Source organism: Echeneis naucrates, chromosome 9, assembly GCF_900963305.1.
Source record: "Echeneis naucrates chromosome 9, fEcheNa1.1, whole genome shotgun sequence".
NCBI classification, from domain to species: domain Eukaryota; kingdom Metazoa; phylum Chordata; class Actinopteri; order Carangiformes; family Echeneidae; genus Echeneis; species Echeneis naucrates.
The window spans coordinates 3,643,798-3,669,505 of record NC_042519.1 but is presented as its reverse complement, the minus strand read 5'-3'; the positions used below and the strand labels follow the sequence as shown (position 1 = coordinate 3,669,505).

Genomic DNA, 25,708 nt, shown 5'->3' with positions numbered 1-25,708 from the left:
TTTTCCCGGTGTTATTCAATTGACCGCAGAACCACACACTCATTCACGTAAATAAGTTGTTTGATAATTTTATTATACATTTCAAAAATATGTACAAAACACTATAAACATTTGTCCAGAAATGGTTAACTCTTTTTTCAATTTAAGGAGCCAATCACTGGGTTATTTTCTGAAACAGACAACTGAAGACGCTCACAAAAATAAGATGCATGTATCTGTTATGACACAACTTAAAAAATGTGATAATTAAAATTCTTAAGAATGATAAAAATAGCAGCAGAAAAACACTATGTGACCATTCCACCACAGACCTGTTTCCTTTGTCTATCTGGTATGAACGATTTCATCGGTGGCAAACTAAACAGCACATATACAGCAGTCCCCCCAGAAACACACATCATGGATAACACCAGCCATTTTTGGCCTAATCAAAATTTCCCCATCACACCAGTTGAGTCAATGTACTTGTCCCACTTGTCATTTTGTCTGGAAATGCTTTTTATCCAAAGCATTTCTATTAATACTCTTGACAGTCACTTTGTAACAACTATATTCAAAGTTTGAGTTTACTTGCTTTACTAGTGATCGTTTCATTCAGAGAACCACGGACCTACAACAGGTAGCATCAACAATTCCAGTTTCAAACACATTTTACTACAGTGACAGCAACACATTGAACATCCCATTTTGATTTACACTGGGGCTGCCGATCTGCTGGTCCTGTAAGACTGTATGAACAGTTCCACGGTCAATTGGCTGATGGGAAAACATCAGGTCAAAAACTGCTGGAGATCTGTGCTGATTTTCATCTGCTGTGGCTGTTCTGCAAAGCAGGGCATCAGTCGCAGCTGCAATGTATCTAAATTTGGCAACATCAGTCACTTGGTGATTACCTCTGTTCACATGAGGTATGGGAAGCAGTGCCTCCTTCTTCTTCTATTTGACTGCCCTGAGGGCTAAAAGCTTCCCGCAGGCTGCAGTGTATTAGAAGATGGGGTACTGACTACTGACGGTGCGTCCCTCAGTATCCTGATGGGTCACTGCATGCCAAACCACTGTTCCTGATCAGCCCACTGTGCTGCTTCACTGTCACTGCCCTCCAGGTCTCCATCTTCTCCACTGCCCTCCATGTCATCACCATCCAGCTCCACCGTGGCATCTGTTGGGCTCTCTTCTTTCTCCATCTTCTGCATGCCTTCTAAAGACTTCTGGTCATTGGGGTCCAGGCTTAGGACAGGAAAAAAAAATTAAAAAAAGACTAATATCTACAAAGAAAAAAATGTTTCTTGACTACAAGACTTACATCAACTATTTCTCCTAGAATTTGAATTAAAGACTAGCAATGGTTACCTTAGTGCTATACTGTACTGATCCATGGCTTCTTGGTAATCATTGACAGCCACCAGAAAATCCCCAAGCATTCTATGCAGGACACAGTCGCTCTGATTTGCCAACGCATTTCGGAGGAGTGTAATCCCTTCTTCATACTTCTGTTCCCGACCTACACACACACATACACACACACAAAAGTAATGGCTCTGAATATAATGGCAATGCCAATAACTGATGTTAAAACTCAGTCAGTTGTACGTACTCAGTAGTTCAGCTTTCTTAACAACAGCCTTGGTGTAGTCAGGCCTCTGAGCCAGTGCTTTGTCCAACAGGGTTTTAGCTTTCTCCTGAGTCACTGGGTCTTCCAGGCACACTGTGGCAAGGATAGTCAGAGTCTGTGCATTGGCCCCCAGAGTCTTATAGATGTTATTAGCCATCCCCATAGCTTCTCGGATCCCATTGGATGCTAAGTAACAGTCAATCAGACCTGTAAATGAGACAGTTAGGTAAATTCAGGCAAAATCGAAATGTTCTACGCTATACAAAGAAGGCCGTGTAAGTATTAATGTTAATAAGAAAAAAAAAAAAGTGAACATGCCCTCATAACAATCAAGTCTGCAGGGTGCCAAACGCATGGCCTCTCTGAAATGGATAATCGCTTCTTGAACACGACCCATGTTTCTCAATGCTGCCCCCTTCAGGAGGAGAGCCTGGACACTGTTGCTGTTCAGCTGGATGGCTTTGGCTCCCAGATAGAGGGCTCTGGAATAACGCTTGCTATAAAAGCTGTGACACCTGAAAAAGAGCCAGAAAGACAGATGATTACAAAAGGTTAGACTTTTCCCAAATACCAAAAGTCTCTATTATGGCTGTTCACTCAAGACTGACCCAGAGATCACCCAAGGCTCAGCATGTTGGTCTGAAATATTAAATAATCGTCCTCCCAAGACCTCAACATCCTCCAGATGACCCTCACGTGCCATCAGGTAGCCATAGACATCCATTCCTGCAAGCACAAGCAACCAATGTGACTTTGGCAACAGAAAGATTTGTGTAAGCACTGTTTGTGACAGGTACAAGTGGCTCACCTTTAATGAGGTAAGGATCCAGCATCTGGGCTTGTTCAAATTTTAGGATGGCATTTTTGGTGTCCCCTGCCCTGAAGTACACATCTGCCAGGCTCACCAGAAGGTCCACATTGTCCCGGAGGAGGGACTTCTTCTCCAAAGAACTGAGACACAATGAGGGAGGAATGGTAATGAGCATCAAAAAAACTGTTCCGGTAGGAAAAATGTATACTAATTAGTTTTACATTGGGCAATTGGTTTGTTTACCAAATTGTATTGATGGCTCTTTGATTGTCCCCTGCGTGTATGAAGGCATAAGCCTTGATCCAAACAGAGAGCCAATCCAGGTTGGGGATACTCTGGATTACATCCATAGTCATGGACGCTACTTCAGCTCCTTTAACCGACAGAGAGAGGAGACCTAACAAAAAAATAGCATTCATTTAGAGTGTTTTTATGATCGATGAATAAGCAGTCCTGAAGATAAATACACTTAACTATAAACAGAGTAATCTCCATCTGTAGCTTGATTTTCCTCCACAATCACTCATTCAAACAACTTCAAATGATGTGCTGAGGACCAAAGGAAGTGCTGTAAGCCCTGACAGTTTCAAACACTGCTTTTCTACATCCGAAAAGAAATTGTCAAACAAGGACAGTGCATCACCCAGACAACTGACAGCATGTCGCTGGCACAATTGTAAAACAGAATAATGGTGTTGAACAGGGAGGCTACAGCCCTTAAATATCATTTTCTGTATTTCATGTGCTGTTACCTTGCCACACAACTTCTTAGAGCTCATGAATCTGAGGACACACTTAACAAATATGAGTGGACTATGGATCTAAGAGCACAGAGTGTGCACAAATTTTTAAACCCAGCGATTGCATGTATAACATGGATCTTTTTGCTCTGCTGGCCCAAGGCAGGTCCACACCGACATACAGTTAGTATGGTTCTATAACATATGCATAGCATATATATATATAAAATTTGCATAACAGGCCCAAGTGATCAACCTTCAGTGGGCAAATTTTGGAATGGTCATTGGAGTAGTAAAATATTAAAGCATCTAAATGTGTAAAGGCACCAGACAGACTTAAGTGACTCAGCAGGTTAAATAGATAAAGGTGACTCTGTGGCTACTATGCATACCAATGATGGCATCCAGGGCAAGTGGACACTGTCTGAGAACCTCTTTGTAGCTTGTCACAGCAGAACGTTCTTGACCAGCCTTCCTGTACAGGTTTGCTAGCATCATGTTGATCTAAATTGAGAGAGAGAACATCATCCATTTCATCACTGGACTCTGAAAAGCAAATACACTGAAATTTTGCCAATTTATTGGATAATGGTACATTTTTGTGTCGTACTGTTTTGATCTTGGCAGAATTTAGCAGCTTTTATCAAGCAACAACAGAGAAGTCTCCTGTTCATTTAGCGTTGTGGTTTTTATTATTACATCATTAGAATAACAACAAATCACAACAGCTGATCAGTTTCAGTCCAATGTTACCTCAAATTTCCAAAAATATAATGCCGGCTCTGTAATAAAAATCATGCACACAAATAACTAATTATAATAACGATAAGAGCACCTACCTTTGGAGTCCTCTGTCTGGATGGAATCCCATCAAGCACTGCAATGGCATCTTTGTCCAATTTCAAAATGGTGTAGCATTCAGCTATCTTGTACTTAACCTCAATTTCTGATGGCAAGCTCTGAAAGTGCAATTGTAAATTTTTCTTTTAAGTCATGCTTTTTGACCACTGTTGTTTTTTTCCCCCCCTCCAGACTGCTAAATTGTTTTTGCTGCAAATTGTGCAGCCTTGCTTGGAGCCAACACTTGCATCTTATTGTGCTGCTGGAAAAACACACATTAAGCCACATGTTTCAACCTATAACAACCAGCAAATCCTAACTTTCTTGGGTTTGCGCAAAATGAAACAGTGTCCTGTGTCAAGGCTGTTTCAAGGGCAAAAATCTAAATGCCAACGCTATTTAAAGTTACCCTGCAGTCTGCCAAGGGAAAACGCTGAGGTGTGCTACAGCTTTGATCAAACGTTAAAACACACCTGTGCCTGAATGTTAGTCGATGCTCCGCCAGTGGAAGTGCGAACTTTGGATGTTTTGCTGAGCACTTTCTTCTGTTGCAGCGCCATGCTGTACTTGCAGGCGGCATTCCGGTATTCCTTATCGTGGAAGATAGCATCAGCGTGGTACACCAGCAGCTGGTACTTCTGGGCCGGTGAGAACAGTTCTCTGCGGACAAAAACACACCCAAAACGGCAGGGTAAAAAAAAGAATCCCGCCACACACACAACAGAAACAACTTCACAGAAAGATCTACGATCCTCAACATGGAGCAATCCACGCAGTGTGTGCAGACAGGAGGCATTCCCCTGTTCGACTCACAATTCAAGCTAGCGGCTAACAGGCGCTCTATAAAATACTGGAGATGCGACTACTTCTTGGAACAGAACAGACACTATGTCGACCCAGTAATATCAATAAAAACCTCTTCCATTATAACTACTCAGACTGGACATTTAACGGGCGCCAGTTTCTTCTTACGACTGCAACAAATAATGGCAGCTATTGTCGACTGTCATTGGGTGACAACTAATATGTTGGTAAAGCATTCTTCATGAAATAGACGGACCCCACTCTGACACTACTTACGGATTGTTATTGCTCATCGTCAGAAACAAACTACTTAATATCCGGACGTTAGAGTGAAGGCCAGCTGCAGCCATGTCGCGTACGTGATCTATAACATTCATATTGGCAAAGTGGAGAGCTTGCTTCAGGTTTCCGCTATAAGTTAAAAGTTTGGGCTTGTAAACAGCTAACGCTACCTAGCTTTCACTGTATTAAATATGGCGCCGCACGCCCTTCCTTCCTTTTTGTGTTGCCTTCACAGAAAATTCACAAATTCGAACTGTGAACGCCAATGTGCGTAAACGCAAAGTCTTTTGGAAATCGACTCTGACTTGAACGTGATTAATTTTTTTCATTTTTCATGTCGTATAAATGAAAGATCACATTTTCGAACAATAAGATAGTGTTTTTCGCTAGCTCAATACATTAGGCTCCGCCAGTGATCGTCATATTTTCGATAGTCTAGAACGCATCTTCTATTTTTTTTTTAAATACAGAAACGCTTTTAATTCAGACGTCTAAATCAACGTGAGGCAAATTTTGCCTCCATTAACTATTGTATTGTTAGAAAAATATCTGATACAATAACAGGCACAAAGGCGACAGCCACCTCTGGCTGATCGCGTCGGGACGTCAAACTTCCTTCTTAACCTTTTTTTTTTTCTTTCAGCTGACTAAAGATGCCTCAAGCCACACAAATGTAAACAAAAAGACAAAACAGAGATCGCCTGTTTGTGTCCTTCCCAACAAGTCCCCTTGACGATATGATGCAATAGCACGACACCGGGGACATCCTGTTTTTGATTTCCATCCTTGAAAATATTTTTTATGCCACTGCGAGACACAAATATAAGGATACTTATATATGGTCGAGGCAGAGGGCTGCCCCCCTCCCCCCCCGAGCCTGGTTCTGCTTGAGGTTTCTGCCTCTTAAAGGAAGTTTTTCCTTGCCACTGTCACCAAGTGCTTGCTCATTTGGGGATCTGTTGGGTCTCTTTAAATCATTTTATAAAGAGTTTGGTCTAGACCTGCTCTATATGTAAAGTGCCTTGATGTAACTTTGTTATGATTTGGTGCTGTATAAATAAATCTGATTTAACTTGATATTTGAAAGATTGTTTCCACGCATGCCAGGAAAAGCATCGTGTCCATTACATTCATTAGCAGACTCGAGAAAATAATCAATTAGATTATATTATATCATAAGTTTACAGTTATCACATGTTGACAGCTCTTTAATTGTTTAGCTTTATCAACTCAAATACCTGGACTACTAATGTGCCTTTTGTTTTCTTTTTCGTCTTTTACAACATATAATATATTTTAAGTCTTGATTTTGTTTAATTTATCCACTGAGAGTCACAGAGAAACGCAATTTATGTGTCCTGTACACATTGTAGAATTGACAATAAATACATTTTGACTTTGACTTGAGATACCAGCGGCCCCTACTATAAAACATTCGATAAAATCTGACATATCAACCGAACCTCAGTTAAACTGCGTGAAATAAACAGCCACCGGTGAAGTAGAATCACTATAAACATGAAGTTATCAGCGGCTGGAACATTTGTCCAGCCAGTGTGCTTTTTTTTTTTTTTGAAGACAAACCTCTTGTGTGGCCTTGAACGGACGCAGATAAACTCAGTCAGCCGTCCAAAGACGCGCAGGCGCACAGCTCCCACCAGCAGCTGATCCTTGTGTCAAAACACAGAGGGAGAGCAGCAGGCGGTGCATCATCTCTCTCCATTTCAGCGTTACCTATTCCCCGGAAAGCAGTCATCCACAGAAAGTGTTTTTACATTCCGCCCGCGTACCATGACCGAACAATCAGCCTTACTCCTTCGAAAACAACTGGCAGGTAATATGAATGGAGCCTGATGAGCCAACGTTGTTCACGGAAAGGCCACCTACCTAAAGCTAACGTTAGCTTTTTTTTCTCAGCTACGCAAAGCTATGTTTACGCCATAGGAGTAAGCTCAGAAAGCTAACCAAGCAGCACACTGGGTTCCTTTATCACTGCAGCCTTGTGTGTGACTAAAACGCCGCGATTAGCCAATCTCTGGAGTGTCTATACATATTCATATACACATATATGTATATATAGCTCACCTATATTTATATCTTTAGCATAAAATCAATCGCATCGGCAGCCTTGCTAAGGGGGCTAGCAAGTTCGACATTAGTTAGCTGACGGAACAAAGGAATAATCAATCCAAGGAGTCATCTGCTCTTAAAACTTTAGTTTTTTTATGGATGTTAGCTGTAAGAAGTCCGAGCATGTCATAGACACGTACGTCATTATATCAGCAGCAATGAAATTACAAACTTATCTCCCAGCTATACAGATAATATCTAATGTTTGTGGTGTCAGACCGAGCTCAGGCTGTGATGCTGCTTAGTTGTAGCATCTCCGTGTTGAAGCACTCTTTGTAAACTTGTACTTTTATCCCGTTGCTTCGTTTTGCCCCATCCTGCCCCATTTTGCCCCATTTTACCCCAAGAGTCAGTAATATTGCCGATGGTGGCAGCGGACACATGGACCTGGACACTGGAAAAACATGATGTCCTGTTGATTGTCGGTTAGAAGAATTACTTTCAGGTCTTTATTTTAAACCAAATGTGTTTTCTCAATTTATCGGAACATTTTTTTTAATCACACTTGAGAATTAGATGAACCATGTGATGCTGACACTTACAACACCTATAGTTAAATTCCTATTAGGCTTTTCACTTAACAACTTCATATGGAGCGTTTTCATAACTATGCTGGTTTATTAAGATACTTCTACTTAACAGTGAGAAGTTAAAACAATAATTTGTTTCATTGACCGATGACTGAAAAGTAATGCAGCCTTCAAGGTTAGCGCAAGAAGTGGTCAATATCACAAAAGAATGATAGCCACCAGTCTAAACAATGGATAGATTTTAAATGAAATTGTTATTATTTTTAATATTTATGTGACCAGTGCTGATAATATAGCCTGCTGTCAACACCCGTGCAAGAATTCATGCAGCCAATTAATTGCAATGAAAAAGAAAATCATTTTATATTCACCTATTGCTGGTATAATACATGGTTTGACTGCAGTGTAGATTAAATTTAGCTATTCATCATTCTCTGCCAGTACTGACTTGGCAAAAGCTGTTCTGTTCTGGTGTTGTGCAATTGTGGCCTATTTTAAAATTATATCAAGTTGCAGTTGCGTGTTTACTTTTCTAAACACACCTGTCCTGTAGTTTGTCAGTCAAGTGTTTTCATGTTGATATAACTTGTGGTTCCTAAGAATTTCTGATATTTGCCAAACACTGGATCATTGTTAACTATATTCATTCCTCTGTAAACCTGCTGTAAGAGAAAAAGGAACTAGCTAATTTGACAGTTTACCAGTGGTTTTATTAGATTGTCAGCCGTCACTACTCTTACTGCCTCTCCCTTTTCTGCATGAAAGGCATGATTAATGGGTGACTAGCCTAACAACCCTAGACATGTAGGCTGCTCCAGTGTCAGTATGACAGTTAAGGATAAGCAGGTGCAGCTGATGGATGGATGGTTGGTAACATGACTGTATTAAAAAGATATTGTGTTCCTCTTTTCCCAGAGCTCAACAAGAATCCCGTTGAGGGCTTTTCAGCTGGTCTTATAGATGATGATGACATATACAAATGGGAAGTTGTGATCATAGGTCCACAAGATACCCTTTTGTAAGTTAGAAGATATTTGAATAATAGCATTTTAGCTTGTTTAGTTAGTTTCACGATTTTAAAAATTTCTCTATTTCTCACTTCAATTGCAGTGAAGGAGGGTTTTTCAAAGCATACCTAACCTTTCCCTATGATTATCCTCTACGACCTCCAAAGATGAAGTTCATCACTGAAATCTGGCACCCAAATGGTAAACACATTTAGAATACACATGTTTCCTTGCTTCAAATCTACACTGTAATCACTTTATCTTATCAATTACATTTGAAAGTTTGAAAGCTGCTGTTCAGTTTTGCTTTTGATAGAGCAGCAACATAACCCTGACTTGAAGTGTCATTCTTATGAAATCCATCTTTGACTTACGTTGCTTGTTTGAACAAATTTCTTCACAGTTGCAAAGAATGGAGATGTTTGTATCTCAATTCTGCACGAGCCAGGAGAAGATAAGTTTGGCTATGAAAAGCCTGAAGAGCGCTGGCTCCCAATCCACACAGTAGAGACAATAATGATTAGTGTTATCTCCATGCTGGCAGACCCCAACAGTGATTCACCAGCTAATGTGGATGCTGCTGTGAGTTGTATCACTTACTCCCTTCCCCCAACTCTCATTCTTGTAATATTTACAGCTCAAAAACCATTTAGTACATACATGCCAGTTAAGAGTCTGACGTTGCCTCTGCAGAAAGAGTGGAGAGAAGACCCTAATGGTGAGTTCAAGAGGAAGGTGGCTCGCTGTGTAAGAAAAAGTCAAGAGATGGCATTTGATTAGGATTCAATTATAAATTCCAGGGTAAGTCATTTAAGATCTTTCAACCAACACTCGTGTGTTAAACAGTAATTATAATGATTTATTTGTGTGTCTTTTGTTTTTTGTTTCCAGTTAAAGGAAATGCCCTCAGAGGGAAAATTTCAGCAAAAGGCTTTTGCACCCCTTATTTTGCCATTCAGAGGAACAGGTTAGCTTCAACCATGTTACTTTGAACGGTCATCATTTTCCGCAAGATGAGCCAATTTTAGAAATCTACCAGCGTATTTAACTTCTTTCCTACCTGGAATTGTATATTTAATTTAATTTAATTTATTTTGAAAAATTAATGATGTAAGATATGTCACTACTGTAAATTAACTTGCTTTTTTATCTGCTGCTGAACAGTTTCTACTTTATACCAAGTTTCTTATGCAATTAAGTGATCCAGATTGTGTCAAACAAAATGAAAGCCTGTTATCATAAGATCATCACTCATTCTCCCTGCTGCAGACATTAATGTAGTTCCCAGCAAATCTCTGTCAATAGATGTGATTATTTTTAACACTGTCATTGAATCACTGTTGCCTTTGTTTAGCTTCACTCTCTCACAGTTTGCTCATCATTTAGAAGGACTGCTTGAGAACTTAAGAGGGACTTTTAAATAACTTCATTTTTTTGAGAAACAGCCTCCGATTAGCATTGTCACCTGTGCTAGTGCGTGTAAAACCATGACTCTCAAACCTGCATGATCCACTTAGACAGCTTTGTTATCCATAATTGCCAGCGGATGTATAAATGGAATGGCTTACTCAGTGATTTTAGAGCTACTGTTTTCTAACATAATGACTTGCACAAGAAATGCTAATGCTAAGAGAAGGTTCATGCAAAGTTCTCAGGATCAAACATCTTTGAGTCTCATTCAACAATCAGTCAGAGAAACTTCAAATATTCCTGACCCCTTCCTCTGCTGTGTGGTCCTAATTGTCTGTGAAGATGTCTATTGATTATCTCGTCGTCTGATGTCTTTACACAGCATTGTTATGAATCATGAGCAACCAAAAACAGATCGTAAAAACAACCTATTTATTTGTTTTCCATGTGTATGGTTTAACTGGCATTGGAGCTTACCTCATTTTAAAAGTGGAACAAATTTGACAAAGTTTATGGTTTTCTGAGTTTTTAATCCATTAACATGGCAATTTTTTTAGGATCTCCGTTGTAGAATTAGGCCCGTTCTTTTTACTTCCTTTCTGGTGGCATATTTGGTTCTTGATCACTGTAAATGATGATTTTTGTTTGCCACATTCAGTGGTGGGTTTAGACTCTGGATGGATTATTAGGTAAAGCTATTGAGTTCTGATGGTGCATACTTAGATAATTCACCTTTACTATTACTGATTTTGAGCTATAATTCTTGATCATGACTTATAAATAGCTCACTCTCTTAGTAAAGTATAAATAAGTCTTGTGATAGGGATTGAACATAATAGGTTTAATTATTATTATAAGAATATACATACTTTTGTTCAGGTGAAGTCTGGAAGGCATTGGTTTTTTTGTTTACTTTCATTGATGATGTTCCTTGCTATTAAGCCATGATGACATCTACTTAGAATTATGTTATACGTGAACAATTTTATTTTGGCTCATGCAATCAGATCTGAGCAAGTCCGATATGTTTAAATAGGTTACCATTGTTAGCACATTCTGTGTGAATGTGATGTGTACAGTTAATAGACTTCTGTAGGTTTGATCACATAACGGCTGTTGATGTTACCTTTTTAAGTCGAAATTTTCTAACTTACCATGACCTCCTCTGACCGGTGTTCACTGTATTTGCACAGATTTGGTGCGTTAGAAATGTCATTAAGCAATATGCTCTGAAAATGGTGTGCCCAGGTAATCCACCCTAACGCCATTGTTTATTTTTGTGTTTTGTTCTTTGTTTATTTTCCCCATTTTGTGTCAATGCAATGTATATTGGACATGATGCTCAATAAAGTGTGTAAACAGAATGGCTTATAATTTCATAAATTTTTTATATTTTGAATGAGAACAAACCCAGAATTCAACTATATTAAACCTCTGATTGTAAATTGAAGCCCGAGGAATGGTGTTAGATTTCAGTGCTTGTTTGAAATTAGTATTTATATCTCTAATTTAAGTCTTAGATTAAATATATCCTTCCTCATGCAAATTCAGTCAGGTCTTATATTTCTATTCTTTCCAGAAAAAAGATCGTCAAACTGTCAGAAATGAAAGATTGTGTGTCATGTTGCTTTTAGTATACCTTGAGTGTTTACTTGGTCAGCAGCTAAAGGAAGATGTTAAAACACACCAGAATGTCTGTAAGAATCCAGCAAAAGAAAACAATATACTTTCACAAATCTATGATGTCTGCACCCTTTTTGCAGACAACCACATGAATCTGCAACAAACCCATGTTTAGTTTTTTTTAATTATTTTTTTTTTTTTACCATCCCTGCCTTTTAATATGTCAGAATGAGATAATGACAATAACTTTATATAATTTATGCAATAAGGCCACTGTCAATCTTTAATATACAGCCCCATCAGCTCTTGTCTCTTAACTCAGCACCCCGTTCTCCCTGCTGGTCAGAGATACTACCTTTGCAGAAGGGTAAGTATTTGCAGTACAGCAACAGATGAAGCAAAACTATCTTAATGTGCTGCGCATGTTAGATCAGGTGTGTATCCAAACGTCTCAAAAATAAAAACCGACTACTACCTTCCCTGCCATGGTATGCTTCATGTCTCGGGTCAGAATCCCACTTGCAGAAGGAGTTCTGGGGGTTACCAACATTGAGAAAATAGTTTTTCACAAAGGATGTGGAGTTAAGAAAGGCAGGGGTGCTGCTTCTTGTGATCCCATCCTTGCAAAAAAAAAAAAAAAAAAAGTCAAGAAGGCTTCAATGACCCTTTAGTGAGTGCTAATGTCACACCAGTAATATCACTCCCCTTTTTGTTATGGACATGAAGAAACTTTGACCTCTGACATTACTACTGCAAAGTGTGTTACATATTGTCAACACTTGGTGGCAGTGCTCTGCAAATATTCTCTGCTTCTGTGCTAGGAGTTACCAGGACTCACAATTTCCTCAATCGTTTCCTCAAGAGTGAGTCTCTGCAGGGTGTGTGTGCCTCACACAGGTTTCACAGTGTTACTACAATGATCAGAGCACAGCATGGTGAGACCGGCCGATCTGATTGTACACCCATCATTGCAGTGTCCTTGGGGGCAGCAGAGGGATTGAGAAAGAAGAAGAATGGGAGGAGAGAAGATGCCTTAAAAAAATGCTAACAAAACATACAGATGTAAATAATGAGCGCTGCCTGGTAACACTAAGTGTGCGCTAGTAAATATTAGCAGTGGGGGAAATATGGTTTTTAGCAGAGGAACTAACAATGTGAGTGAGTAGTAGTGTGTAGTGATAACTAAAGGTTACTATCACAGCAGCAGGTATTCAGCAGGAACATGGAGCAGAGATGATTCAGCACCTGTAGGACGGGGACAGGAGGGACAAAGTTAGACAGATGTAAGGTAGTGATGTAGATGGGGGAGAGAGAGAGGGAGAGGGAGCAGTGCTTAGTGCGTCCTCCAGCAGTCTGCTGTGGGCCTACAGCAGCATAACGACAGAGGAATTAAACCTTAACTTTTTAACTGTAGGCTGAAAGGAAGTCATAAAGGAAGGTTTTAAGCCTGATCATGAAAGCTGCGACAGAGTCCACCCCCCCCCCCCTGACTGATACTGGAAGTTGGCTCCATAGAATATCTGACTCCTGATTTGCTCTTGGAGACTCTAAGAACAACAAGTAAACCTCCATCCAGAGAGTGAAGTGACCTCCTGGGACAGTAAGGAACTATGAGCTCTGTGAGATATCATGGAGCTTGGTCATTGAGAGCTTTGTGAGTTAGCAGAAGGATTATATTCTGAATTTTACTGACTCATGTCAATCCATGTTCCTTATCAGTCTGATCTTAATTATCCAGCCTGGTCAGTTATGAGAGTTTGTGTTGGCTGGTAAAGTTGTGAAATAATAGGTTTTATGATATCCAGATTTTCATCTCAGTCAGCACTTTTCCGCTTCTAGGAGCCAGCCTTGAGTCAGTCACGGAGCTGAATGTCAGGTCAGCCTGGGACTGAAGCGCTGTAATTCCCATCATCTGTCCTATGCTATGTTTGTCTGCTCTGCTAACTGCAGCTCATGCTGAATTGTACAGCACCCTGGGCCTTAGTCGATCTTGTCACATCAGTTGCAGTTTGTACCGTTGCGCATTCTTGTGACTTGCTCTTTGGTTTGCTTGTGAATGCTGTTGGGACTCTGCAGTAACATCAGGGACATGATGGGCAAGCAATTTTCAAATGCTCCTGTCCCTACTGCTCAAGATTCCAGCAACTGGCTTTGCTGGCTTTGCATTTTGTTTAATTTTCTTATCAATCATTTAGGCTGTATACATGTACAGTGTATTTATATACATTTATTAATGTCACAGTCACTTATTAAGTTTCAGGGCCTTTTGAAGAACAATCACAAGCCCTGAGTGCTCCTTGTGCCTCAGGTCTGACTGCTTATGTCAACAGACTTAAGACCACTTTCACTACCTAATCGTAACCCTGCTACAGTGGTCAGTAGATGTCTGCTCCAAGACTCGGCATGCCACGGTTACTGATCTGGTTAGGGCCCGTATGATAGGACAACTTCAAGCTGGTGTTCTGGAAAACCAAGTTACGGCATCATTTGGAGTGAGCCCTAGTACCATCTCCAAAGTGAAGGCCAAGTTCCATATAACGGGGGATGCCAGAGCACTTGGACACCGCAGGCTGTCTTCTACAGATTTGCAGTGAAGGCTTGAAGGACGACATGGCCAGCAGCTCTCTGCCTAAACAAACTGGAACAGAGTGCACGCAGCCAATCTCCAGACTCAACGGGCTGCCAGGAAGCCTGCCGTGACTGCCCTTCACCGACAGGCCCGTTCGCCCTGGTGTCAGCAACATGTGAGTCCACAGGGTCGAAACGTTATGCTGATTGCTGCACTGATAGAGTAGCATCTTTTAGTTGATGCCGTGTAATGGTGGAAAAACAAGGCTCGTCTTCATTGGAGGCAATCTCAATGCAGAGAGATATCAAGATGGGATTCTGCAACCAGTGGCAATCCCATATCTCCACAGTCTGGGACCGAAGTCCATTCTCCACGATGAGAACGCTCGCCCCCACCGAGCAGTCTATCAGGAGTGGAGAGGATGGAATGGCCTGCCAGCAGTCCTGATCTCAACCCCATTGAACACTTGTGGGATGAGCTTGGGCGTGCTGTTCATGCCAGAGTGACCAACACAACCACGTTGGCTGACTCACGAAAAATGCTTGTTGAAGAATGTGATGCCATCCCACAGCAGTGTGTGACCAGGCTGGTGACCGGCATGAGGAGGAGGTGACAAGCTGTGTACGGTTCTTCCACACGCTACTGAGGCTCCTGTTAGTTCAATGAAGAAATTCTTAAATTGCCAATGTCTTTAAACTTCAATCCTCCAATCACTGAACAAGAGCCAATGGCAGAATGAACTTTTTGGCATTAGCAGAGAAGATTTAGCAACGTTGTCATGGGGGAAACCCCTTTACTCAGCTCTGCTGCTCATCTCACAAATGCTGCATCATTTAAAAGGGAAATAAACAGGATTTCCAGTGGTATAAGATTTAGTGCCAAGAAGCATTGTTGTAATAAATAAATAATCTACCAAACACAAATGCCCTTACTTTCTGTGCAAAGTTTGTAGAGAGAGTTCGTAGAGAGAGAGAGAGGTGCACATTTAACTTGTACAGTTTTATGTCTAATGTTTCCCACAGAGGAACTGATCATTAGCTGTGAATAATGGACTCATGAACAGCCCACCACAGCGACGTGTGTGTTGTTTGTGCCTTCAGGTGTGCAGACACAGCTGCCTTGCCTGTGGTTATACTTGTGGCATACAGCAGAGAGCCACAGGATACTCATGCTGCTACAGGGCTGATGACATCCAGCCAGGGGAGCCTAATAATTGTTATCCACCTCCTCTGACACAGCCCCTACCTCAGACTCATGACACCGGTGTACATTACGTTCCTGGAGAGGTCTGGACTACAACCACTGCAACTACAGCTTCTACCACAGTAACAACTTGTAACTTGCAGTTTTGAATTCTGACAGGATTGATCAAAGTGCAGTAATTGCTTTATATGAACCTGTACCCATAATGCCATGCCTCACCATATGAGGCGTGACTGAAGACAATTAGCTATTGCACCATGTATGTGATCTGATAGTTGTGCATGTCATCACACCATGATGAATGAGTTTTAAACAGCTGGTGTCCTATGTTGAGTGTATTGGTCCAGCCATCTTCATTTTTTCATAATGACCTAATCAGAAGACATTCCAGCAAGCTGTGCAACTTTCACATTTGTACTTAGTTCATGTATTTTTTTTTTCTTCTGAATTCAGCAAAAATTCTAATGAATAATAAAGAAAGAAAACAACTCAACTGTACAATAATAAAACATTGTAAGAGTGCACTACCACATAACTTTTTAATCCCTGTAGATCTGCTTCCTACTGATCAGGGCCTTATCTTCTGAGCAGAATGTTGATGCCACGTTGCCTGTTTCGCTGCCTTGTGCAGATGCGGTGGAAATGAAAAGCCCTCGACTCTGAGAACAGAGCTCTGTGAGAATCTGTTTTTCATCCCTAAATGACAAAAAATAATAATAATAATAAAAAAAAACAAAACAAAAAAAAAAACAACGGAAAAATGGGTCAAGAATACCCAAAAATACTTATGAGAAAAAAAAGTTAACTTGGCAACAGTGGAGTGGAAAAATTCCGTTAAATGTTAACATTAACATCCTCAACATCAACAAGCACTGTAAGACTGGTTGTAAAAAATGACAAGGGTTGGGTGCATTTATATAATATTGCAATTAACATAAATAACAATGTGTTTCTGTATAGATGGCAAATCTGGCAGATGCCTCCTGTTGAATAAAAGGCTTTCCGAATCATCATTTGGATTCAGAAATAAATGAGATAAGCAAAACTATCTCTGAAACATACCTTAAATACTGTACCTGTCTGTTCCCTAACCCTAACCCTTTCTGTTCAAAAGCAAATATCACACACAGGTTAATAATAAATACTATACCCTTCAATTACATATTGTACATGTATTTTTATATACAGATGTACTCACGTTGTTTTTGGAACATAGGAGGATGAAATTTACGGGAGGCAGCAGAGAAGAGAATCAGGGCATGTGTGGGTCAGGAACCATAAAGCTAGTAGTAACTGGAAGAATTGTTTTGTAACCTTTGGGCTGCTTAGATTGTACTCAGCACTTTAATTCTAAAACTCACATTTTGACCATTCACAGTTGTTTAGTTTCAGAATGACACAGCAGCAATCCAGTGTGAACTTGTCAGATTCAGCAGGGAAATAGTCCAACTGTGCAGACTGCACACACTGATCTGGATTGCATTTATCAATATTGCTATGACCCTGACTCAAAGAAACAGATTTCCGGAGAAAAAAGTGGAAAATATTGAAAAGACCTTGTGTGTTTTCAGCAAGTTATGGCTATTTAACAATTTCAGGTTTTGTGCTCTGTAGCTGGCAAATACTCAAGCATTTCAGGAATAATGGACATTTCTCCCAGTATCAGTAACATGCATCAGAACATTGCGCTTAATATGGATCTGACCAAGAAATATTATTAACAGTGGGTAAAAGAAAATGCCAAATCAAAATCTGCCAATGTAGCTGAAACACAATGCCCATTTTTCATCGATGCTTACAGTGACCAGACTGATGAGCAGAGATCAGCAAGGGAAGTAAACTCTGGTTGTCAACACTTTCTAAGGCTCCTCAGATGTGGTGATTAGAAAATATTCCGACGCCACTGAACAAGTATCTTACAAAAGACCTTTGGCCATCTGACAAATATCCATTGTGTTCAATCCCTTCAGATAGGTATGTTCTAAACATGTACATTTAAAGCTGCAAAGGCTACTTCAACCCAGGGGATCTAAAAAGGAGCCTTCGCATCCATTTCGTTGTACACACTGAACATGACCCATACACATAATAAGAAGTACATTGAGGTCATCATGACATCAACCAAACACACATTCAAAAAGGCATCATTATTAATAATGTAGCAGCAGCAACCAAGAGGCTTAAGTTAAAAAGGTACATTAAGGTACATGTGTGCAGAACCTGAACCACACTGGTATGGAAAAGGCAGCTGACACGCTTTGTTACTACATTTAATTGAGTCAACCAGCTCCAAGAAATTGTACACCTTACTCCCTTTTTGCCAAAATGTATACATCTCAGAACAACACACTACTCATCTTTTTCTGTTTTGTTTTTTTTAATCCAAACATGTGCTCCCTGCATTCACATTCAAGTTTTCTACATCATTATCAACATCAACTTGCATATGGTAGCCCATTAATCAAGCTTTAATGCTGGCATTTCCTGGGCACATCCTCTGTTGATATTATTGGATGACTATATCTTTCCCTTCTGACAGCAGGCCACTTTAAAAGCCTAACACCTACCGTCTGCCCTGACTTTTTGAATCTCCAATTTCCCTCTTGCCTGAACCATGGACAGCATTCCCATCTCCAACCCTGCTAATCACTACTTATCCCAGGGAATGTGATTATCCACTCAGTGCTGTAACTGTGCAAATATGCCACCACTATAGCCCGGCTTAGAGGATGTGTCAACTCTCTGGTCCTTTCTGCTCTGGTTCTTTATTCAGCAATTCTGTAAAGTATTCCATCGCAGAAATGTGGGTACGTAAGAGATTTTTGAAGGGAAAGATGAGTGACAGCTAGCTGGAGGTTGACTTCAAGTCAGGAAGTTGACTATAACCATCAACCACCAATGTGGGGGGAACATCTGGCATTAGTCCTTCCTCCTGGCCAGCAGGAATCAAAGCAGTCCATCACCTGCAAAGGTAAATGCCCCCCCCGTCGTAGCTCTACACAGATTCTAATCGGTATACTCTGCCACTATGGACAGCAGCACTGTGATGTCATCTGGCTTTCCTCCTGGAAAAATAAGGACAGTGTCCTGTAAGAGTGGCAGTCAATATATTACAACATTTCATAGCAGGAAAATGTCATTGAATTTCATCAAATTCCATTTTCCTCAAGTTTAATACATGAGCATCGATTATTATCTGGTTCATGTGGAAGTTAAACACCTACCTCTTACATTCAGTCCATTGTCACATGCAAACTCTGCAAAAGGTGACATGTAGTTGGGGTCATATGCCAGTATATGGGCCTGCTCTGCAATGCTGCGGGCAGTCCGCTCAATGCTCTCATAATTTGTATTCTGAGGAGCACAGAAAAAGCATAAATATGGAATATTGTCACTTTAACTCTCAGCAGCAATGACTTTATGAGCATCTTGACAAATAAGATAAGATAATAATAAGATATTTTATTATGGAAAGTGGAACATGTAGTTGGAATTAAAGGAACTGCAGCAATTTTGTTTAAATCATATTTATCATGTATATTACCATGTCCTTATGTTACCAATGACATGCAAAAGACTTTTCACCCTTCATATGCTTCCTTCAGACAATATTATCAGGAAGCACTACATTCATTTTCATTTCTACAGATGACACCTACTATATATATTCCTGGTATATATCTATGAAGCTGAACAGTTAGCCACACTTCAGGTGTGTTTTAGCTTTCTAACGCTAATGAGTCTTTCTGCCACTGTCGCCAACTGTTTGCTCAGGGTGGATTTTGTTGAATTTCTTTACATAATTCTACAAAGAGTTTGGTCAAGACCTGCTCCATATGTCAAATAGAAGTAACTGTTGTGGTTTAGCACAATATAAATAAAATCTGGTATGACTTGCTTTGAGTTTCTTCAGCTGTTGCAGGATCATGTAGTCTGGCATGTTGTCGAACAGCCCATCAGTGGCGGTGAGAATTATGTCACCTAGTTGAACATTGAAGGAAGAGCTCTCTGCAGCATCAGGGCTGAGGGCACAAATGCAGTGGAGTCAGGTAGAGAGTATGTTCAGTGGAACATGTTGATCTGAAAAACTCTCAATTAGAACACTGTAATTATGTTTTCCTTCTTCTGTGAAGGTTGTTGATTGCTTTCATATATGTGCATTTGTGGTTTTGGATCAGAGGTTTATCTACTATTACACTCTGTGTAAATGCTTCATCTAAATATTGCTATATAAATGAAATTACACGCAAGTCCAAAATTAAAACAGCGTGCAAGTGGAACTCATATTGCATTAAGTTGAAACTGAGGATTTACAGGAAATTTAAGCTAAACTATGTGCTACTGGTGATGTGCAGTTCACCATCTTCTTTTTGCTTTTAAGAGGCTCAAATAAAGACTGTTTTAAACAGATAAAGTAAGTAGCTGGTGGAGCCTGCTGGCGTATCTGTGGATTCTTCAGTTTGACTGATGGCCCATACAGACTTTGACCTGGGTAAGAGGGAGAGCTCAGAAAATATTCAACGACTGGTTGATATCTATGGCGCTGCTGCTTGGCAAAAAGGAGATACAGCAGCATGTGACTTGTTATACACTGTTAACACATTTGCATATACAGGGTTCTTGCACCATTTTAAGAGTAAAATTTTATGCTTTTTAAGACCTCAACACATAAAATTTAAGGCAATTTTTGTTTAAATTTACTGACAATTTAAACCTGGCCCTGCTGTGGCTAGTTGCTGCCATATACTGCTGGTGCTCTCCTCCTTTCACTTGACGGCTTTGAGGCCCATGGTCCCTAATGAAAAAGTCTTTTGGTTTAATTTGCACATTGCCTCATTTTTTTTTCAGTCGGTGACAACCACCTCCTAATTGCATCCTCTTCTATCCATTTGTCGTTAAATTTGCACTTCCCCATCTTTGCAGCGCCGTCTGGAAATTTAATACCTATAGCAAATTTATGGTGAATTTCAGACAATTTAAGGCTTTAATTACCTGGAACATTTTAAGACTTTTTAAGGACCCGCGGGAATTTTGTTATATTCTACATCTGGATGTAAGGGATACAAGCATGGCAACTGTTTGTTGTGCATATGATCTGTATTCTTATTGGAATGTGCTTGGCTTTATCCCAGCTCCTTTGGAGAGGACCCTCCCACCCCTGGGAGTCTCACCTGTCACTGAGGACAGCCCCCTCAGACCCTGGTGGAACAATAGATAGCTGGAAAGGAGTGTTGAAGTAGTGCTGCTGCTCATCTGAGCGGTGGACCACCTCTCCTCCTCGGACCACCAGGAAGCCTGAATCTCCCAAGTTGGCTGTGTGTAGCCGGTGACTCTGACGGTCCAGAACCACAATGCAGGCTGTGCTACTACCTGTGCGCACGCACGCACGCACACACGCACACACACACACACACACACACACACACACACTTACTTTCAATTTCAATGTAGAGATATGAAAAGTTTGGACAATACAAATCCAACTATTTTAAATCTACAGTTTTGTCTTCCATGACTTATCAGGGTCTGGGTTATAGGAGGAGCAGCCTCAGGAGGGAAGCCTCCTCACAGATGGGTATGCCCAGAAAACCTCACCTGGCAGGAATTCCAGAGGCATCCTAACCAGATATCCAAACTATTTTAACTGGCCACTGTGGATGCAGATTAACATCAGCACTTTGAGCTCACCCAATCGCTAAGCTGTGCTCGGCCACACTGTGGGTAAAGTAAAGCTTCCCCCACTTGGATTTGCATTCTTGCTCTTTGGTGACTACCCACAGAGCTTGACCATAGATGTGAGTTGGAACACAGATGGACTAGTAAATTGAGAGCTTGGCCTTCTGGCTCAGTTTCCTTTGCAACTCTGCTGCTAGAAATTTTTTCCATAAAAATTATGAACAGAATAGGTGACAAAGAGCCTTCATGGAGTCCAACTCCAAACAGGAATGGGTTTGACTTGATGCCAGCAATGCAAACCAGACTGATCCCAAGGACAGGTTCTGAATGGCTTGTAACAGGGGACCATCCATCCCACAACACCTTCCACAGGACACCTTGAGGGACTGGGTCATAAACCGTCTTCAAATCTACTCCCAAGGCCCCTTGTGGGGGTATAGAGCTGGTACTGCATTTTGGCAAGAAACACACAGTTGCTGAATCTGAGACTTGACTGACAGTCGGACTCTCCACTCCAGCACCCAGAGAGCCTGAGGAACGTCTTCGCCCTATAGGGGAATGCAGCACACACTCTGGTCCCATTTATTGCAAAGGGGAACCATCACCCAGGTCTGTCATTTCAGAGGCACTGTCAATGAGATGTTGCAGACGCACATCACTCTGAGCCTTGAGATAGTGAGTAGATAACCAATTAACATGCATTTGGGAAACTGATGAATGAGGCTAGCCTGAAAACACAAAATTGGAAATCCATAATTAATAAAGCCATTTTCGTCATTGGTGGAGTTCCACCAACTAGGAAATGGTGAGGACGCATTAGCTTGTGATGCAGGTGGACAGTATACAGCCATATCCTGCAGTGATTCATCTGGCACACAAAACCCTAAGCCACAAAATATGCTCTCTGGGATCAACCTTCGAACACCCCTCACACACTGTGACTCACTGGTTTCCTCTGTTTTCTCCACAGATTACTACACACACACCGACTTCCACAAGAACATTCCCTGTGCAGTTGAGCTGCAGCACAAAGCAAGCTTGTTTCCCTTGCTGCATGTGGGAGAATTGAATGGAAAAGTACATAAACTTAAGTGAAACATTCGTTTGATGATATTACATGTTTGTGAGTGTTTTTGTTGTCGGGGAAGTGGTACAATGGCTGGAAACAGCATGGGACAGGTTGGGACTTGGGGCATTCCTAGGGATTCTGAGTCATGATGCAAAAATCTCCTAGCAGCCACCACTGAATGGAAATAAACAACCTAGCCCTATATAATCAGATCCAAACCACATGTAAAAAATACTGTTTCAATGGCAGGCATGGTATACATTTATACAGTATATTTTTGATATGCATTGCTCACTAGATTGGTTGACTGTTAATAAACCCATGTATGAAAAATTAAGTCGATCCAGGAGCACCATGGTCAGTAGTAAACCCTGTTTTGTGCAAATGTTTCAGAAATTAAGACTTGAGCAGTTAGACGTGTTGAAGAACAATCCAGTCCACCTGCATTTTAAGAAGATTCAGTGAGAGAAACCCAGTGTTCTACAATGTACAAAATCATCGACTGAACTTGGTCAATTAGCTTTTAAAACTAATTTCAGCTGGCAGGTCTGGCTCTGAACACAGATATTCAGATTTTGCTTCACTCACCCAGTAGTGGGACTTTGTTCTGCAGCAGCTCATAGTAGCTGGTTGTAAGGACTCCCACAGGGTTGCTCGGAACAAAGCGCCCTTCCCTCACCAGCCTCTCACAAGTTTTCATCAGAGTAGCTGAAAACTGTGAGGGGTCCACGCCATAGTCTCGCCAACCACCTACTCCATCTGCTACACCTACAATCAGACAAGTGTTGAAGGAAAGTATTATTTTGCTATTTATAATAGTTTGAAAAACTCAGCACATTGCCCCAATATCTAGATATATTGTAGTCACAGCTTCTTGATTAACTGGGCAATTTTCTTTAAAATATAAAAGATATGAAGTGCAAATTAAATACAGTCATTAATTTTGACGTTTGACTGGTTCAATGGCAGAAAAAAAAAGCAATTGGACCAAGAAGAAGAAAGAACATCCAGTGTTTCCTCGAGTCATTTATGAGTGGCTTTCTTTTTTTCCCTCTTTTTTAATAGTCTAAAATACATCTTCACAGCACAGCGTGGTGCTGAGCATAACGGCGGGGGTCCTACTGGAGTTAATACAACGTTAATTACTCGCGAGAGTGCGGCCTTGAAAGTGACGTCACTCAGACAACAGGTCGGAAACTCAGAGGAGTGTCGTCCTGGAAAAGGTAGATTTATTAGTTTAAGATAACAAAAAAATAATAGATTTTACACGTTAAACAGACATTCACAAAGTATCGATGGGTTAGCTTAAGTTAATTGGGCGCTAACGTGGGTAAACTAATTGATAGCATTAAGCTAATATCTACACGCCATGATGTTTTAACTTCTGACTGAATTGTAAGATGAGATTGTTCAAACATTTCTCTGAGAAGAGAAAGACAACTGATTCAGATTATGCTAGCCTTTTACTGACTGAATTTTACAGTTTTATTTTATTATTATTTTTACTTTCTACATTCAGCCTTTCTCTGACGTTGTATACGATTGAGATGTACAAGTTGTAGTGGTTCTAAGGGGAAAAAGATATTTTCAAGTGGCCAGCCAATAAATAGGTTGCAAAAGTTAACCCCCACCCAAGAGCCTGCCCCAGCTTCTAGAAAAAAAAAAATATCCTAGAGGCAACACTGACATCTACTACAAAAGTTCAAGATGAGGAAGACCAAACCAAACCAAAGATATCTGCATCAATAAGGAGATGACCTGACATGTTTTCATACATTTCTGATAAAGTTAGATAAAGTCCATCAGGCCAGACAGTTAAAAATGATTACATATCGTTATTCTATAAAATATATTTTACACCTACAAATATCCTCTCCCTTATCTATCTGCACTCCTAAATGCACCCCATCCATAAGTGAAGATGTAAATAATCTTTATATAGAAACCTGTTCTGGTTAGATGAGAGAGATGCTTGTTCCCGTGGGGACATTTGATCAGGCCCAAGATTTTCCTCGAAAGGAAACTAGCATTTGCTTTACTGACCATACAAGGATGACTATGTGTCTCTACAGCCTGCAGCAGGAAAGAGACAGGGCTGCTCGAAGAACACCCAGAAATGATTGATCCCCAAGGAAACAAACATGATTTGCTGAGATGACATCCTGATATATTTATGGGTTAATTCCTGATATATACACAGAACTGCAGCCCTGCAGGTGTGTTAAAATCGGGTTGTTCATATGAAACTACTTTAATTAACTATTAATAGGCTTAAATCAGCATTGATTTTGTTTTGAGATTGATTATGTGAAAATTAACGTACAGAATCTCTATATAAACCCAGGGTTCATATTATGTAAATCCATATTTAACCAATCATCCATACACCCACAATTACCAATTACATAGAGGACAACTGAGTGTTGCAGGTCATCAATACAGAACAAAAACACAAACACTGATGTACAGTAATGTGATGTTAACAGTGGATATATCCATAATAAGGTAGAGCAAGTATGTATTTCAATTAAACAAAGATTCGCATGTGCAGGTCCATCAGGTATGAAATGATTAAAATAAACGTGGTGACTTTTACTCGCATTAGTTGGTCAACATTTTGAATCTGAAACTCACCCAAAACATCGGCGGATCTGTGCCGGGCAATGAAGCACGCGTCGTCCCCGTAACACATCCCTTTCTTCAGGATGCCTTTACGGTAATCCTTGCCGAAGCCACATCTAGCTGTTACCAGACTGTAGTCGCGGCTGTCTGTCTGAGAAAGTCCGCCGATAACAGCTCTGGCAACCAGCCTACCGTACGACAGTGCGGACAACATCACCCATACACCCGCTTCCGCCACACGGACAGGACAGGCTAGCAACCCAGCTAGCTTCGTGTCAACGTGAGCACACGGCGCGTGCCTGGTAACTTGCTAACGAGGCTGGCGATGTGCCGTTGAGCTAGCCTGACATTGCTGCCGACAACAGACGCCACGCATGCAGACAATACTTCCCACGAGTGTGCTAGCTTCAGTCCCGCACCCTGAGAAGACAGCGGCCTGGTTTGCTCCCACAAACCCCTGTGTGTTGCTTCTGCGCGGCCATGGTGCCTGTCCTACCTTTTAACACACAAACATTGGCGTAACCAGTCTCCCTCAGCTCCGCACTCTTCGGGGCTCACCGGGTCTTATGACTCTCTGACGTCACATAACATTACACAACATACGTTTCCTAATAAGGAAATGCCGCTTCAAACTTATCTGCGTGGAGGTACTTTGTGTTTTGGGCAGTTCAAAAATTCATAGAAAACTACCCGCGTTAGTTAAAAAAATGGCAAAAGGATTTCGGGAAAATTATAAAATACATAATTTAAATGCTTTTCACTTTCCTTCACCGATTCGTA

The 25,708-nt window shown here is 40.8% G+C and overlaps 3 protein-coding genes across 3 annotated transcripts; 1 reads left to right on the top strand and 2 right to left on the bottom strand.

Moving 5' to 3' along the window:
- Nucleotides 1-58: 58 nt before the first annotated feature.
- On the bottom strand, nt 59-5,546 carry anapc7 (anaphase promoting complex subunit 7). The gene is made up of 11 exons (XM_029510688.1): nt 5,084-5,546; nt 4,477-4,663; nt 4,003-4,122; nt 3,556-3,667; nt 2,667-2,820; nt 2,421-2,563; nt 2,221-2,338; nt 1,931-2,127; nt 1,595-1,819; nt 1,351-1,501; nt 59-1,227 (listed from the first exon to the last, which is right to left on the bottom strand). The coding sequence occupies exons 1-11, from the start codon at nt 5,182-5,184 to the stop codon at nt 1,038-1,040; spliced, it is 1,698 nt and encodes a 565-aa protein (XP_029366548.1). The 5' UTR covers nt 5,185-5,546; the 3' UTR covers nt 59-1,037.
- Nucleotides 5,547-6,752: 1,206 nt separating this feature from the next.
- On the top strand, nt 6,753-11,530 carry LOC115048665 (ubiquitin-conjugating enzyme E2 G1-like). The gene is made up of 6 exons (XM_029510331.1): nt 6,753-6,923; nt 8,665-8,767; nt 8,860-8,957; nt 9,160-9,338; nt 9,450-9,557; nt 9,648-11,530. Exons 1-5 carry the CDS (start codon nt 6,881-6,883, stop codon nt 9,534-9,536), a joined length of 510 nt encoding a protein of 169 aa, XP_029366191.1. The 5' UTR covers nt 6,753-6,880; the 3' UTR covers nt 9,537-9,557; nt 9,648-11,530.
- A 6,284-nt stretch (nt 11,531-17,814) lies between these two features.
- Nucleotides 17,815-25,482, bottom strand: pptc7a (protein phosphatase targeting COQ7 a). The gene is made up of 6 exons (XM_029511655.1): nt 24,941-25,482; nt 22,895-23,074; nt 20,733-20,931; nt 19,460-19,583; nt 18,786-18,915; nt 17,815-18,626 (listed from the first exon to the last, which is right to left on the bottom strand). Exons 1-6 carry the CDS (start codon nt 25,140-25,142, stop codon nt 18,568-18,570), a joined length of 894 nt encoding a protein of 297 aa, XP_029367515.1. The 5' UTR covers nt 25,143-25,482; the 3' UTR covers nt 17,815-18,567.
- Between the last annotated feature and the right edge of the window lie 226 nt (nt 25,483-25,708).

Coding starts and splice junctions, on each gene's coding strand:
- pptc7a (XM_029511655.1), bottom strand. CDS start 25,142: ATGTTGTCCGCACTGTCGTACGGTAGGCTGGTTGCCAGAGCTGTTATC. Junction 23,075..24,940: donor CAGATCCGCCGATGTTTTGG/GTGAGTTTCAGA, acceptor GTCTGATTGTAG/GTGTAGCAGATGGAGTAGGT. Junction 18,916..19,459: donor AACAGCTGAAGAAACTCAAA/GCAAGTCATACC, acceptor TGTGCTCCTCAG/AATACAAATTATGAGAGCAT.
- LOC115048665 (XM_029510331.1), top strand. CDS start 6,881: ATGACCGAACAATCAGCCTTACTCCTTCGAAAACAACTGGCAG. Junction 8,958..9,159: donor TGAAATCTGGCACCCAAATG/GTAAACACATTT, acceptor ATTTCTTCACAG/TTGCAAAGAATGGAGATGTT. Junction 9,339..9,449: donor CAGCTAATGTGGATGCTGCT/GTGAGTTGTATC, acceptor TTGCCTCTGCAG/AAAGAGTGGAGAGAAGACCC.
- anapc7 (XM_029510688.1), bottom strand. CDS start 5,184: ATGAATGTTATAGATCACGTACGCGACATGGCTGCAGCTGGCCTTCAC. Junction 2,564..2,666: donor AGAGCCATCAATACAATTTG/GTAAACAAACCA, acceptor ATTGTGTCTCAG/TTCTTTGGAGAAGAAGTCCC. Junction 2,128..2,220: donor GAGCCTTGGGTGATCTCTGG/GTCAGTCTTGAG, acceptor GCTCTTTTTCAG/GTGTCACAGCTTTTATAGCA.